The 15,727-nt window shown below is 42.4% G+C and overlaps 1 protein-coding gene across 16 annotated transcripts in view; it reads right to left on the bottom strand.

The window, feature by feature from the left end:
* Positions 1-15,727, bottom strand: part of SYNJ1 (synaptojanin 1) — a 79,102-nt gene that overhangs the window by 8,919 nt on the left and 54,456 nt on the right. For 8 of the 16 annotated variants that reach the window (XM_084801486.1, XM_084801495.1, XM_084801494.1 and 5 more), the window contains 9 exons: positions 13,220-13,298; positions 10,908-11,070; positions 7,630-7,839; positions 6,255-6,389; positions 5,331-5,369; positions 3,915-3,962; positions 2,873-2,911; positions 2,634-2,704; positions 47-155 (listed from right to left, as the gene is read on the bottom strand). In XM_084801486.1, coding sequence (XP_084657612.1) covers positions 47-155; positions 2,634-2,704; positions 2,873-2,911; positions 3,915-3,962; positions 5,331-5,369; positions 6,255-6,389; positions 7,630-7,839; positions 10,908-11,070; positions 13,220-13,298 — 893 coding nt within the window. The remainder of the gene's footprint in view (positions 1-46; positions 156-2,633; positions 2,705-2,872; positions 2,912-3,914; positions 3,963-5,330; positions 5,370-6,254; positions 6,390-7,629; positions 7,840-10,907; positions 11,071-13,219; positions 13,299-15,727) is intronic. The other 8 variants (XM_084801497.1, XM_084801499.1, XM_084801498.1 and 5 more) reach the window with 3 other exon arrangements.

Raw genomic sequence — 15,727 nt, 5'->3', positions numbered from 1 at the left:
AAGAGAGCAGAAGGAGAACAGAGCAGAGCGCCCCAGCAGGGCCTACCTTTTGATGCCTCTGGGGGCTTGCTTTGGCTTTCAGGAGTCAGCCGTCCAGCAGATGCCCGAACCTGGCTCTGAGGGGCGCTGATCACTCCAGCACGAGCTGGAATTGTCTAGAGATGGAAACATATTAGTGATATTAATCTATTTTCAACAGCTAGATTCTGTGAAAAAATAAATGCTTTCATATCTCGTTGATTCTCTGGTATAATCTCCCACCTTGGCATATTAACGATTTATTTATTTTTATTTTACATACACTGGTGTTCTGGCTCCAAGTGTGTCTGCGTGAGGGTGTCCAATCCCTGGAACTAGAGTTACAGCCTGTGAGCTGCCACGCGGGTGCTGGGAATTGAACCCGGGTCCTCTGGGAGAGCATGAGCAGCCAGTGCTCTTAACCCTGAGCCAGCTCTCTAGCCCCACCTTGCCATTTTAATTGTCCATTATTTATAGCTAAACAGTGATACATTCCTTTTCATTTTTGGCAGTGTACTGTGTATTAGGCACTTGTTAGTATTACATAGGCATTTTAATTTAACCTTCAAAATAACTTCATACATGATTTGTATTTTAAATTGCGCTGAAGACATGCATACAGACGCAGTATTAGGATTAAACTCATGCCTGGCTAGCTGCATGCAGGCAAAGGACCTAATCATGAGCAGTACTACTTAATGAAGAGACGCCATGCGCTGAAGGCATAAATGACGGGAGATAAGCCTTAGATAATAAAAGACTTCAGAATTAACCTTTCCCCAATTGTTTTAAATACGAAATAACATTCGTCAATGTCTATCTAAATATTCTAAACTAAATATGCTAGAAGACATATCAGTGAAAAATGGTTTCTAGGAGCTAGAGAGATGGCTCAGGGGTGCTCTTCCAGAGAACCTGGGTTTGATTCCCAGCACCCAATAGCAGTTCACAACTGTCTGTAACCCAGTTCCAGAGGATCTGACTCCCTCACACAGACACACGCAGGTAAAACACCAATGCTCATAAAGTAAAAACAAAGTATTAAAAAGAAAAAATGTTTTCTATTCTCATATGTTTGTTGAAGCTCTAAGCCCATAATACATATTTAGAGATAAAGTTAGGGTTTTTTTTTTTCTGTTCCTTAGTTTTTGTTTTTTAATTTAAAAAGTTTTTTTTTTTTTTTTCGAGACAGGGTCTCTCTGTATTAGCCTTGGCTGTCCTGGACTCACTTTGTAGACCAGGCTGGCCTCAAGCTCACTGCGATCTGCCTGCCTCTGCCTCCCAAGTGCTGGAATTAAAGGCATGTGCCATCATGCCCGGATTTTGTTTTTGTTTTTGTTTTAAAGCTAAGGTCTCAGTCTTTGGTCTTAGGCTGCTCTGGTCACTATGTAGACCAGGGTGGTCTTCCCAGCCTGGGCCTCCTAATTTCCCAGCCTCAGCCACCTAAATGCTGGGGTATAGATGTAAGACATCAGGCCTGTGGTTAAGGGAACTTTTAACTCCACAAAAATCCTGACTTCCCTTCCCATTATCAAGGGGCAGAGGGGAGTGTGGAGGCAGTCAGCATATGGCAGACTTCCCTTCTTGTGAAGGAGAGTACCAGGTATCTTGAGGTATATTCTATAGATAATTTAAAGAGCAGAATTACAGAAAAAGATCTTTAGTTTGTTAAGTTTGTTAAGACAGCTACACTCTAAGCACAGTGATAGTTCTAGGCTCTCCAGTACTCAGGAGAGTCTACCATACTGCCCTAAGTTACCATTTTCTTTCTAAGTATTTGTGTGTGCGCGCGCAGGCATGTGTGATGTCATAGGAAACCCTGCTGAGTCAGTTCTCTCTCTCCATCATTACATGGGCTACATGAAGAGAGAACACAGACCAGCAGGCGGGCCTTGCAACCCTTTACCCACCAAGCCATCTCTATGGTCTGTCTTTTTCTTTCTAAGTATCTGTTATAGCTCAGAGAAATTTCCCTTGGGTGAATAATGTAAAATGTATGTATATAACAGAACATATGATAAACACACAGAAAGCCACAGATTTATTACAGGCTAAGTGTTATTTGGGAAAAAATCTTGTAAGCCATCTGCCTTATTTTAATACCTATTCTATTATAATTTTATGATAATTAAAGTTCTTAAAAATGACTTTTTTTAGGGGGGGCAGGGAGACAAGGTCTTGCTATGTAGTCCTAACTGTTCTGGAACTTACTAGGTAGACCATGCTGGCCTCAAACTTGTGGCAATCCACTTGCCCTTGCCCTGAGTGCTGGGATTAAAGTTGTGTGCCACCACAACTGGCTCGAAGGATAACTATATACTTCCATTGATTAAACAAGTAACATGATAAACAGCTATCCAAATATATCACCTCTTTCTATTTTGAGAGACACGGAGTTGCTTATTTAATGACCATAAATACTCAGATAATCTTTATCCAGACAAGACAGTGTAGTCATCTGGAGGCATGTGACAAAGGCTAGAGTTGAGATGTAGCTTGGAGATTACTAGTTTCCTCATTTTAGAGTGAAGAACTGAAGCCTGGGAGGTTTCTCCTAGTTGCAAATGGGAACCTAGAACAAATATCTCTCAACTCTCAGGCTAAGTGTTACCTACCGGTCTGGCTGTACTATACCCAGCAGGTCCTGGGCCTGCAAGTCCTGCTTGAGGGGACGGCTGGTTACGCCCTGAAACAAAGAGATCACATTGTGCCCTTAAGTATGAGCAAGAAAGTTGGAAAAAAAGAAAAAAGAAAATAAAAAGAAAAAGGAAAACAAGTAAGAAATCATATACTTCTATTCTAAGTGTCTACTATGCAGTTTTAAGGAGAAGTAACCACATTCAAGTGTTTTTACCTATAGCATCTTTCCGTGTTGTTCCCGGGCTTTTGGGTGCTTTGAAGCAGAAAGGAAAAAGAATCAATCATAAGAAAACAGTGAAACAACAGCACAGGGCATCACCTGACTGCTCTGTTCACTGCCCGCAGAGACAGAGGCATGAGACGGCAACAAAACAAACACTGAGCTCTGGGCAAAGACAGAAACTGGAGAATTAGCGACACCTGCATGGGAGACAGGCGGAGTTACACTAAGGTGACAGTCTTCACAGACCACTGTGCATGAACCTTGAAGACCTGGCTCCTTACAACTTGGCAGGCAAATGGCTCCTGAGCCACAGCTCCTAACAGATTTGCCTGTCACGCGAGAGGTCTGACTGGGTAAAGTTATCTTAAGGTGAAGTCTTTCAGATTTCTACAGTAGTCTATAAAGGTCAAGACAGAAGACAGGTACAGACATATTTACATGGAGTATTACAGTATGGTTCAAACTTGTTAGGAAGGAAGCCTAAAGATGAAGTGAAAATTATTCTGGGGAACAGAAAGAGTAGAAGACACTATATTCAAGCATTATCTTAGACTTTACATTTTGACAAGAAATTCAAGTACAATAGGTATGCTAAATACAACAAATTCATAAATAATTATAGTCTTAAAATGTGCTAGTTTTAGTAGTCTTTTAAGAAAATTTAGCCCAATACAAAAATATTTAGAAATACCTTTTATTTTAAAAAAACATCTATAAAATACTATATTCTAGGACCTCACTAATTTATACAATTTCAGGTTAATCAAGAACATTGATAAACATGTGACTTATTCAAGAAAAAAAATTAGGCATTCTTCTTTCAACTGAGCACACAGGACTAGGTATGAAAAACACAAGAACCTCAGGGACATTAAACAGATGTCACTGGAAACTATTCATACAACACAGAAGGAAAAGAGAGGAAAACACAAGGTGTATGTAAGGAGGAGGAGCTTCCAGCAGGACTTAGTGTGCCTTAAACACTGCTGACATTTAGAACAAAACTGTATCTATAATGCAGACATCTTGTTACCTTCCATCTCTCTCCTAGCTACCCCAGGGCTGGGAGGGGCTCCAACACCTTTTTAGAGAAAGAACAAAAGCTATATATTGTTTAGATCCCAGAGCACAGGATGAAATACAACACATAATTATTCTTACACGAAGGGTCTTTTATTGCTTTAAATCTTTTGGAAGTTATCAATCTAACCAAAGTGACTTTAGCTCAACACTGACCCCCAATCCCTTCCTCAAATCTAAGAACAGAAGCAGGGCCATAGCTTCATTCTTATCTGAAATCACCAGCAGAAAGAAACCAAAAATACAGTCTAATGCAAAACCTTATGATCATCTCATTTCTAACATCTAGACTACTAATATGTTATTTGACAGTCAAAAAGGAAGTTCTGACTTCATCTTAAATGTCTATGGAGACACTGGTCTCTTAGAACTCAGTCTGGTATGTTCTCTAAGCACCCTGTCTCAGAGGACTAGTGCAGAGTACGAGAGGCTGGAGAGCAGTTATGAAGAGAGGCATCTTAAAATGGAAAACACATTTCTAAACAAGCCACTTGTTTGTTAACAAGCTACAAGTTTTCACAAGTTCATTTTAAAATTTATTTTCTATGCATTGGCTTTTTAATAAAGCAGTAAAATTCACCCTAAAATAAATGAAATAGTTTCATAGAAGCTATAGTGTTCAAATCATTTAGTCATCCTTATTACAAAGTCATCAAAATCTTCACATAATCAGCATTAGCTGCCATTAACTGGCTCTGAATCTCAGGGAGCCACCATGACAGGTAGCTAGGACACAAAGACTGTGTGGCCAGGGCTTCAGGCACAGTGATGCCGGAGCAGCTCAAGCTCTCTGAAGAACTGCAGTCTCTATCTTTTCTCGAGCCTTAGACTAAATGTACTCAGCAATAAACCATTCAGACTGAGCTGCCAGCTTCATTCTGTGTGTGTGTGTGTGCGCGTGTTTGTGTACACACATGTGTGCATGTGTGTATGTACAAGCACGTGTGCGTGCTAGGGATTGTGTCCATGGCTTGCACATGTCAGGTAGTCACACAGTTCATTCCCAGCCCAATTTCAGTTGTCATGCTAGCCAAATATATTACTTTTTAAATAAAAGCATCCAATAGTGAATAAAAATTACCTCACTGAAAAGAGGAATATCATAGTTTTACTTAAACAAATGAGGCAAGATTTTGATGATTTCAAAATGCAAAATAAGATATAGTTTATTAGTTATACTCACAGAAAAACTAAACTCCAGTATGTTAAATAGGAATATAGAACTTTGCAGCTCTTTTAACATGGAGTATAAATGTTACACATTTTGACGCTTGCCAAACAGACTTAAACTGCCTCTGAGTTCTGTGGTTCAAACTCTAAAACATTAATAAACCAGCATTCACACAGGATAGCAAATGTAAATGGTTACCTCCAAATTCTTTTCTAGCAGGTGCAGGACTCCTAGCCCCTTACAGTTCATAAGAAATTAGGCAGCAGAAAGGAAATGATATTAAATAAGAGTTGAAATGTCAAGATCTGCTCTAATAGTCATGAAAGCAAATTATCATGTGTGATTATGTAAATATCTAGACGTTACACAAACTGCTATTCAATGCATATGCTCACAGGAAGTAGACACTGCATTTAGCTAAAAAGAACATTTTTAAAAGAGGTATGTAAAAATATTAAAAACATGTATACTCCAGCTATAAAATACAAGAAGTGAACACTGCATTTAGCTAAGAGAACATTTAGAGAGGTATGTAAAACATATTAAAAACAAATATCCTCCAGCTATAAAATAAATTTTCCAGAAATTAATAAATGCTAATTATCTTTATAAAGTTACAGGTGAGGAGCTAAAATAATATATAAACCTAGTTTTATTCAAAAACATCATACATGCCCAACTATATCAAATTAGCAAAACTCGAACAACTGTCTCCTGAGCACAGGCGAAGAGACAGCCTGACTTGTACTCGAGAAATGTGCTGGATGGACATGGCGCCCTTTGCTCCTCAGAGTCCTGTGAAGGGCTGGAGAAGGAACACTAATGATCACATAAGTGAAGCCAGGAGGCAGCAGCACGACAGCATACACAATGCATGCAGAGTGAAGCAGAGGAGAACTTAAGCGAAGCAGACAGCCGGGTGCAGTGGTGCACGCCTTTGATCCCAGCACTCGGGAGGCAGAGGCAGGTGGATCACTGTGAGTTCGAGGCCAGCCTGGTCTACAGAGCAAGTCCAGGCCAGTCAAGGCCACACAGAGAAACCATGTATCAAAAAAAAAAAAAAAAAAAAAAAAAACCAAGGAAAAAAAATGTTAGGCAGCCATCCTAAGAGAAGTTGGTTACCTGAAGGCGGAGGTGGTCTCTGAGGTGGGGCAGGACGTGCTGGAGGAGCAACTGGACGGGGAGGGGGTGGCCTCTTAGGCTCTGGAGTCTGGGAAGAATCCTTCTGGGCTGCTGGCTGAGAGTCAACTGGAGAACCTAAGAAAGTGAGTAGGTGAGAGCAGGTGTGGACATGTAATGAATAATGACCCAACTTTCTCCTCTGGATAAGCAGCAGTCTACCATGGGGCCACCTTCTGGAACCGTGGGCTCCATGTCGCGGCCCTGAGCTGAGCTTCTACCTGACTGAGCTACTGAAAGCTGACTTACTTAGGAGGACTATTAAAGGACAAAATGTACTGTTAAGTCATACATAGCTTGCTGGCCAGCAAAGAAGAGAGAACAGAAAATCACAAGTTGTAAAAGAGACACCCCTAAGCACAGGGGGACTGAGGCAAACTCATCTAGCGGCAGCAGTGAGGAGTTGGTCCACTAGAGTCACTGTGGAAGCCCAGCTCCTGTCCACAGGACACTCACTCAGTACACGGGCTGACAAGCTAAACCACAGGTACTGGTTACCTTTTCTCAACCTGATACAAGTTAGTCACTGGGGAAAAGGGAACCCCAACTGAGGGACTGCCTGTATCAGACTGGCCTGCAGACCAATTTCCCTGATTAATGACTGATGTGGGAGGCCCAGACCACTGCGGGTGGGATTATCCTTGGGCAGGTGGTCCAGGTGGGATAGGAAAGCAGGCTGAGCAAGCCAGGAAGCAGCCTTCCTCTCCTCCTGCAGCCCTCTGCAGCAGTTCCTGTCTCCCGTCCTGCCTTGAGCTGCGGTCTTGTCTGGCTTGATGTCCTGTTACCTGTAAGTCAAATAGACCCTTCCCTCCCAGGGTGGCTTTGGCCAGGGTCTCAAGTGTTTCTACTTTTGCAACAAAACACCATAACCAAAACTCAAGTTGAGGAGGAAAGGGTTTATCTGGCTCACACTTCCACATCTCGGTTCCTCGTTGAAGGCAGTCAGGGCAGGAACTCAAGCAGGGCAGGATCTTGAAGGCAGGAGCTGACATAGAGGGTGCTGCTTACTGGCCTGCTCAGCCTGCCTTCTTATAGAAGCCAGGACCCAGGGGTGGCACCACCCACAGTGGGCAGGGCTCTCTGAATTGATCACTAATTGACAAAATTCCCTACAGTTGGACCTTATGGAGGCACTTCCTCAATTAAGGTTCCCTCCTCTTAGATGACTCTGGTTTTTGTGTCAAGCTGACATACGAGCAGCCAGCACAGTCAGTGTTTTGTCACAGCAAGAGAAAGCAAACCGGGACACAATAATTCTCCAGAGTTCAAACAAACTGGTTAGACAAAGTCACATAAAAAATTCAAGCAAAATACCCACTCTGTGAACTTGGAGGCCCTGGAGTTCTTGATGGTGCTCGGCTGGGCCTGATGGGAAGAGAAGGTGCAGAGTACTCTGGTACTGTGGGAGACTGGCAGGGACTGGTCCGGGGTGAAGAGCTGGGAGAGGTGCCCAGGCCAGAGCTTGAGGACGGCTGCAGATGCTGAGGAAGAAGCTCCTCTACTTCAGCACTATAGTCATCGACATCGCCTAACAAAAGCAAGGCCACCAAAGACAACACCTTTTTAACTTTCCATATCAGGCTTTGCAGGGCTAAAAGACAACTTAACTATTAAGGCATTATCAACACACAGAAATAATCATGCAGGCATGAAAAATATTTGTAAATATAAAAGTTAGATTCAGTGCAAATGCCCTTACAGAAAAGGTAAAGATGCCTATTCCTTCAGCCGCAGCTGCACTGGGGCTGGACTGACTGAAAGCTCTCACTAACCTTATTACAACCTTCAGTAAACAAGGTCTTGGGCAGTCACATACCCTTAACCGTTAGTCTCCCACTTCCAGCCTTTCTACCCAAGATAGATCCATTCTCTCATCAGGTCTCATCTCCACTTCCCTAAGGGCTGGAGAGTGGGGTGAGTGCACCCATGCAACAGGGTTCACAACCCAGAACATTAACTTTCCTTCCAAGTCCTATTTTTTAAAGGCCATGTCACCAGGAGTCTATGAGACACTCTTTATCCCTCCTGCTTCAGAAGTCCCCAGCCTCCGTCCTTCCATCGACTGGCATATGGCCTACTCAAGTCTCTCAGCGTAAGTGAGCCTTACCTCCTGGCTCCGGAGTCCTATGGAAGCACATAGATCGTCCTCACTGACAAGGCGGCTTCCACAGTAAGGACGTGCCCCCTCAGCCTGCATGACCGCTGGGTACTAACCTGCAACACTTCACTCTAGTCACTTCCCTCAGCCCTTCAGCTCCTTTCTTTTACTTCACCAAGATCCTGGGCTTGCTGCCTTTCATTTTAGCCCTGTCCAATGTGGTACCTTCTGTGTGTCGCTTCAGATGGTTCCTCATTTAACCGTCTCCTACTTCATGATTCTCCCATCACCTCTGCTTGGCAAACCCCTATTAATCATCAATTCCATTACTTGATGTCTCTGCCAACCCCACTTGTCAGTGAGTGACACTTCTTGAAGAAAACCACATAACCTTCATGGTCACATTAACAACGTTTGTAGTTACAATTTCCTCAGGGTTCTCCAAGTTGCCTGACAGTTCTGTGCTCTCTTGGTTGGTTATTCCTCTCATTCCTTTTGCCAGAAACATTGTCTCAAAGCATCTCAAGCCTCCTAAAACTGCAGATTCTCCCACTGCTGCAGATACTGTGAATACGTAAACTTCATACAAGAGAAGACTTGGGACGGAGCCTCCTTCACCAAGCACTGCCTGCAAGCTGATGCTGTGCCGTGACTGGGTAGAAGGAGTGAGGTGCAGCACACGCCACGTTCCTCAGACAGCTTGCGGCCACTCTACCAGCCCTGCCACAGCACCAGCCTCCCCCTCTGCACCAGTCCCTTTCTAGCAGCACTAAGCACTCTGAGGCCCCCCTCCATTTAAAGGTAACTGTTCTGCACCCCTACTTCTTCACCTTCCACTCACAGCAAGGTTCCCCATCTGGCCTTATCACACCACCAGAAGAACTCTTACACAGTCACTAACAGCCTCCCTCACTGCTCCTAAAGCAGACACATTTCTGTCCAAATTCCCCCCTCATCTTTCTAAGGTATGAGATACATGGACCATTCTTTCCTGGCTATATTAATTCTTTTCTTCACTTTTAAAAATAGTTTTACTTATTTAATTTTGTATGTGTTTGTTTTGTTTGCATTTATGTACGTGTAACAAGAATCCAGTGACTGAAGACGCCAGAAGAGGTGTCAGATCTCTTGGAACTGAAGTTACAGTTCACCGTGTGGGTATTAGGAACCAAACCTGGGTCCTCTACAAGAGCAGCCAGTGCTCTCAGCCACTGAGCCATCCATCTCTCCAGCCTCTTGATTTTTTTTTTTAAACTACAAACTTTCCCACGGACTACCAAACCACTACTCATTATTACATTGCTATCCCTTACTTAAGTGATCGCCTGCATACATGTGTAAAATACCCAGGAAACAGTGAGCTCTAGAAGGAACCAATAAAGACCTTGGTCACAGAGTGTGCAGCACCTGGCATGCACATCTATGATGGCTAATTTTGCTTCAGCTTGAAGGCCAGCCTAGGCAGCAAGGAAACCAGGGAGCCCACTTCGGGGTGTGTCTGTGAGAGCACCCAGAGGTGACCCACACAGTGAATAGTCTAATGCCCCCGTGAGTGCACAAGGTAATGGTGTCATTGCAAAGTGGTAAAAGTAGGAGGTATGACTTAGTGGGAGGACCCAGGTCAGCAGCGGCTTGTCTCTGGCCTCTTCATACATGCCCACCGTTTCCTAAGCATGAGTTGTTGCTAAACAGGGAAACCAGCTTCCACCATCTGCTCCTGCCTCCATGACATTCCTCCAAGTGTACGGACCAATCAGCCAGGGACTAGACCTCTGAAATCATGAGCCAAAACAAATATCCTGTCCATAACTGGTTCCTGTTGGGGATTTGGTCACAATTAGAAAAGGAACCACCACAACCTAGCACACAGACGTATGTATTTATGTGTGGATCAAGTAAATGACCATAGAAAAGCTAGTGATTATCCTAAAAGACATTTAACTCAGATGTGCTACCTAGCAGTGCAGAGTCAGGTCTGCATTTCTGGGAAGGCTGGTGATAGAACCCAGGGCCTTACACACCCTAAACGGTCTTCTATCACAGAGCTTATTCTAATGAAAACTATGCCCACATATGTAACATATAGTATTAGAAAGCAAATATATTTTCAAATAATGTTTAAGAAAACTCCAATACTCAGATGTTCAGTTCCATATGAGTGCCTTCCTAGCCACTCGGACTCTCTGAATTCCTCTGGAACATATCTTCTCTTGCAGTAACTATTATGAACTTATTTTGGCAGTAAGAAGGATTAATTGAAACTCCTACTTAAATATAATATTGGCACAAACTGGCACACTCAAAATACCAATCTATGCTTTTATTGTACAATCTAAGCTGAAATATGCAAATGTAAGACTATTTAATGACAAAATAGCACCTACATTCCCAAGTGTAATGTAATCAGATAAACATTATGGTGTATAAATGTTCAAGGAGAGAGATGAACTGGGACAAACTTTTCTATCATGCAGATTACAGCTGTTCAACATACAAACCTTCCATGTCAAAATCTGCTGCGACCTCTGCGTCTTCACCCAGCAGGGTAGAGCTCGTTGACGAAGGCAACGTGACACTGATTTTCTCTAAACTCATCTCTTCTTCCAAATTTTTGATCCAGTCTGGACTTTTTAAAGTAATTTTTATAGTCCGATTTAATAACTAGTTGATATAAAAAAAGATACAGAAGGAAAATTTGTTAACATGAAATCTACTGTGGGGGAAGGGTGCCTATGTTACACTACGCAGAGGCATCAACAGGTTAGTTGTATTCTAGTCAGAATAACGTCTTCAACAGATACTGAAATTTCCGCATGTGCAGCTTGTTCCCCACTCTGCCTTTGAGAGCTTATGGCGGCAGGTAAAGGTGGTCAGGACTCTTTACCTCTAGCCAGTACCTCTTCGTGACCAAACACAAACCACTGGTAACACAGGCGGCACAGGGCCTCACACATGCCCTTGCTGGTGTTTGGTTCTCTCACTCAGCTGCCCCACTGTATGCTACACACTAACCTATGGTTTTAGCGTTTCAAATGTCGGGAGAATGCTGTGTGAGGATTACTTAAACTCTACAGAAATTCTTGAGCTAGAATGGCTGCAACACGTAGAGCATGGCCGCCATCACGCCCGGCTGGATCTGCCAATTCTTATGAATCTGTTTTTCCTTTCTAGCTAAATCCAGCATTGTTAAGTATGTGGTCCACAGACACACTAGACTGGATTCTGGGTTCCATGTCTCCAACAGTGAGCAACTCTCTCAGGACTTTCACAGCCTTCTCTTGTCACCTTTGCTTCCTTGAAGAAAAACATTTGAAGGAGTATGTAGCTTCAGTTTTGTTTTTTTTTGTTTTTTTTTTGAGTGTAGTACTAATATATTCATATCAAAATGAATCAGAAAAAACAGAAAATGTCAGATAATATTTAGTTGACTCTTTTAGAAGTTATACATTTCTAAACCTTTTATGTATTGCCTTTGTTAGAACCATTAATTTAACCTAAATGCGCACGCGCGCGCGCGCGCGCGCGCACACACACACACACACACACACACACACACCCCAGATAAAAGTGTTTTTAAAATATATTTGGTAGATAAAAGATTTTGTTGATTTTTAAAATGATCTGTGAGCTATGTAGGTGAATGATGAGCTGATTTAATCCCTGGGTCTGGGAAGCAGGTGAGGGAGTTGAGGACTCTGGGGTCAAGGCTCAGGTGCTGGTAGACAGCATGTTGTTGAGTGAGTCTCTGTGCCTTTGGGGAACAATAAACTTGGAGCTAGGACCTGCCCACAGAATCGCCAGCTGTCAGCGCAGTGTACTGACCACAGGTGTCATGTAGAAATACCTCAAAAGGATCGTCTTCTCACTAAGGAACTCTTCAAACAAAAGAAAGCTGAAACTGTCTGAGAGCTTGTACCTAGGAAGCTGGTCTGTTGCATGTCGTGGACTTTAAGTGAGAGCTTTTGTTGTATGCCATCTCCATGTCCTTGACAAAGGAATCTTATACCCAACAACAAATTTTTGAACAGTTAAAAAAAAAAAAAAGGACAAGATACAGTGTGACTTGATTATAATATGCTGAAAATTTAAAAGTCACTTAAATAAGCCAGGCATGGTGGCACAGCACTCGGGAGGCTGAGGCAGGTGGATTGCTGTGAGTTTGAGGCCAGCCTGGTCTACAAAGTGAGTCCAGAATAGTCAAGGCTACACAGAGAAACCCTGTCCAAATATTAAAAAAAAAAAAAAAAAAAGAATTGGCAGATCCAACATTTCACAGAAACAAAACTACTCCAAGGCAGCAGCTTGCCCACCAGTGACATTTCAAACTCAGACCAGAGACATTTAGTGGTTAAATTTGAAAATGCTACAATGTGGTATGAGGAAATTGGCACTTGACACCAAAGGCTTAAGAGGTAACTCCCAGAGGAGAGATGAGTGCCTTCTGCCCCATGCTCTTCTAAACAAGGCATGCTCTGCACTTGATAACAATGCAAAGGGGCTGGGAACAGCTACTCTTAATTTAAAAATGCATAAAAATTTGCATTAAATATTGTAGAAATCAAATTAGGTAGGAAACATGCTTTCCTTTTTGTTTTTGTCAGTGGTTAATATCCCTAAGGGGAAAGTAAAAAAACCTTAAGTTAGTCAGAAAACTAGTTTAAATAAAAATATTAAATAACCTTACACAGTTCATAGTCTGCTATTTTCTTTAACTGAAAAAAAAATTCATTTACACACTCAAGTTGCATGACTGTAAAAATAAATCTTCAGACATATTCCAAATGGTGCAGAATCAGCAAATCTACCTTACCTCTTTACCATTTAGGCTCAGAGCATTCAAGGCAGAGCTTCCCTCCAAAAATGTAACCCACATTTTATCTTCTACGAATCTTTAAGAGAAAGAAAGGAGACATAAGAATATAATGAACTCCTCAGCCATAACTAGCTCATCTCTAGCCACTGGTTACGAAGGGACCACCGGGGCCGGGAAGAGAATGCAGCCACTGGACTGGTACTTAGAGGAGGGTGCTTTACCCATAAGCACTTCCGTCCTGCTGCCTTTACTCTGCTAACAACAGAGGCCAAATTCAAGGTGACTCTCATGCTCAGAGTCACCTCTCCACTACAGTCAGGCACTATGTATTTCCATTGTTTTGGTGACTTTCTCGGAGGGCATTTCCTTTGATTAAGAAGATAATACGGGTTGAGACTGGAGAGATGGCTCAGTGGTTAAGAGCACTGTCTGCTCTTCTAAAGGTCCTGAGTTCAATTCCCAGCAACTACATGGTGGCTCACAATTGATAATGAGATCTGGTGGCCTCTTCTGGCGTGCAGGCACACATGCAGGCAGAGCATTGTATATGTAATAAATAACTAAATCTTTAAAATTAAAAAAAAAAAAAAGAAAGATAATAGGGACTACTAATGGGAAGGAAACTCCGAACAGCCCAGCTGGCTGGTCACAAAGGGCTTCAGGCTAGGGTGTTTGTCTTCACAGACATTTCTTCCTCTCTGGGTCTTTGCCATGTTTCCAAGTTTATACTCTGGAAATAAGACCCCCCCCCAAAAAAAATAGGACACTTTGAAGTGTCACTGATTATATAATGAGGTTTATAACCAAAGGCTAAAACAATGCTTAACTGTCTGATTTACAGAAGCAATTCACAAACAGAACTTCTCCTATTGTATATAGAAAAATCTTTCTTTCTCAAGCTCAGATTCTAAAGGATTGTAGATTTAAAAAAAAAAGATTTATTTATTATGTATACAGTGTTTTGCCTGTATGTACATCTGCATACCAGATCACATTATAGATGGTTGTGAGTCACCGTGTGGTTGCTGGGAATTGAACTCAAGACCTCTGGAAGAACAAACAGTGCTCTTAACCTCTGAGCCACCTCTCCAGCTCAAGATTATAGATTTTAAGAAAAAAGACCCCAGTAAAAATGTGCCGAACTACTGTGCTCTCCTGAGATCCAGTGCACATGGAGTCACGTGACCATGACAAGCCTCTCTGACATGAAGATGGTGTAGGTACAAAGTTACTGTGTAGTTTAAATTCTGATTTCTGTCTCAATGTTGTGTAAACACTGCTCCCCAGTTGTTCCCTGCTATGCCAATAAAGCAGCTTACAGCCAATTACGAGCAGGGGGAGACTAGGGCTGTGTTTTTTGCCAACCAGGGCAGGAAGAGCTAGAGGAGGAAGTAGGGGATGGAGCCAGGGGATGGAGCCAGGGTAGAGGTGCCAGAAAGATCTGGAGGAAGTTGCTGGAGCCGAAGAAGGCCACAAAGTGCAAGCATCGCTGGGATGTTTACTGGGAGTAAGACAAAATAACACAGAGGGTTACGAATAGACTGAAACAATTCAAGATTGTGTTGTGAAGCTTATTTTAAACAAATATAAAAGAGATCAATTATTTGTGTGATAGCTGGGTTAAGAAATAAGTCGAGAGCCGGGTGCAGTGACTCATGCCTGTAATCCAGCACTCAGGGAGGCAGAGGCAGGTAGATCGATGTGAGTTCGAGGCCAGCCTGGTCTACAAAGCAAGTCCAGGACAGCCAAGGCTACACAGAGAAACCCTGTCTCAAAATAAACAAAAATCAAATCAAAACAAAACCAACAACAACAACAACAACAAAAAGAAGCTAAGAGAAACAAACAGTTTCATAAAAATAACTTCAACAAGATAGTATTCTTACCTAAATACTACCAACTAGCTGGCCATGGAAGAACCCTCCTCCTCCCAGTAAGATTGTTCTTAGGTGTACCCCTGTCCTGAGCTCCAAACATTTTTTGTTGTTTGGTAATTACACCATGCCCACAGCTGTACACCTCCATATCCACTCTTCTTTATTTTTAGTATCTGCTTTTGTTTATCAACTTGGTATCCTTGGTGCCAGAGAGAATATCCTAACTGTCCAGAAACCCATGGCTTTATATCTTTTTTTTTTTTAAATCAATACTCTCCCTAATGTTGAAAGTATTCTGAGGAAAGTTTTAGCTTCAATTCTGAACTAGGAAGAAGCCAATGAGCTAAACAGACACAAGTCTCTTCTCCTTTACCAGTTTTTCTCTCTTATATAATTTGGAGTCTTTTGCTCATGAAGCTACTTGCTGCCCACTCACTTACATAGTACACAGATGTTTCTGGTATTCTGACATTTCTATACTGGCAAGGCTTACTGTCGTCTGTAAATCTGGGAGATTTTACAGTGTGCTTTCTAGAGCCCTTTAGAAATGAATGAATTCATTGCAGCCGGGACACACACGTGGAGGTCGGAGGCCGCTGTCAGGCCAGCTCTCGTCTTCTGCCTTCAC

Source organism: Acomys minous (assembly GCF_964271855.1).
Source record: "Acomys minous genome assembly, chromosome: 11".
Classification (NCBI taxonomy): domain Eukaryota; kingdom Metazoa; phylum Chordata; class Mammalia; order Rodentia; family Muridae; genus Acomys; species Acomys minous.
Note: the sequence above shows the minus strand (reverse complement) of the source record. Positions and strands in the feature narration are given on the sequence as shown.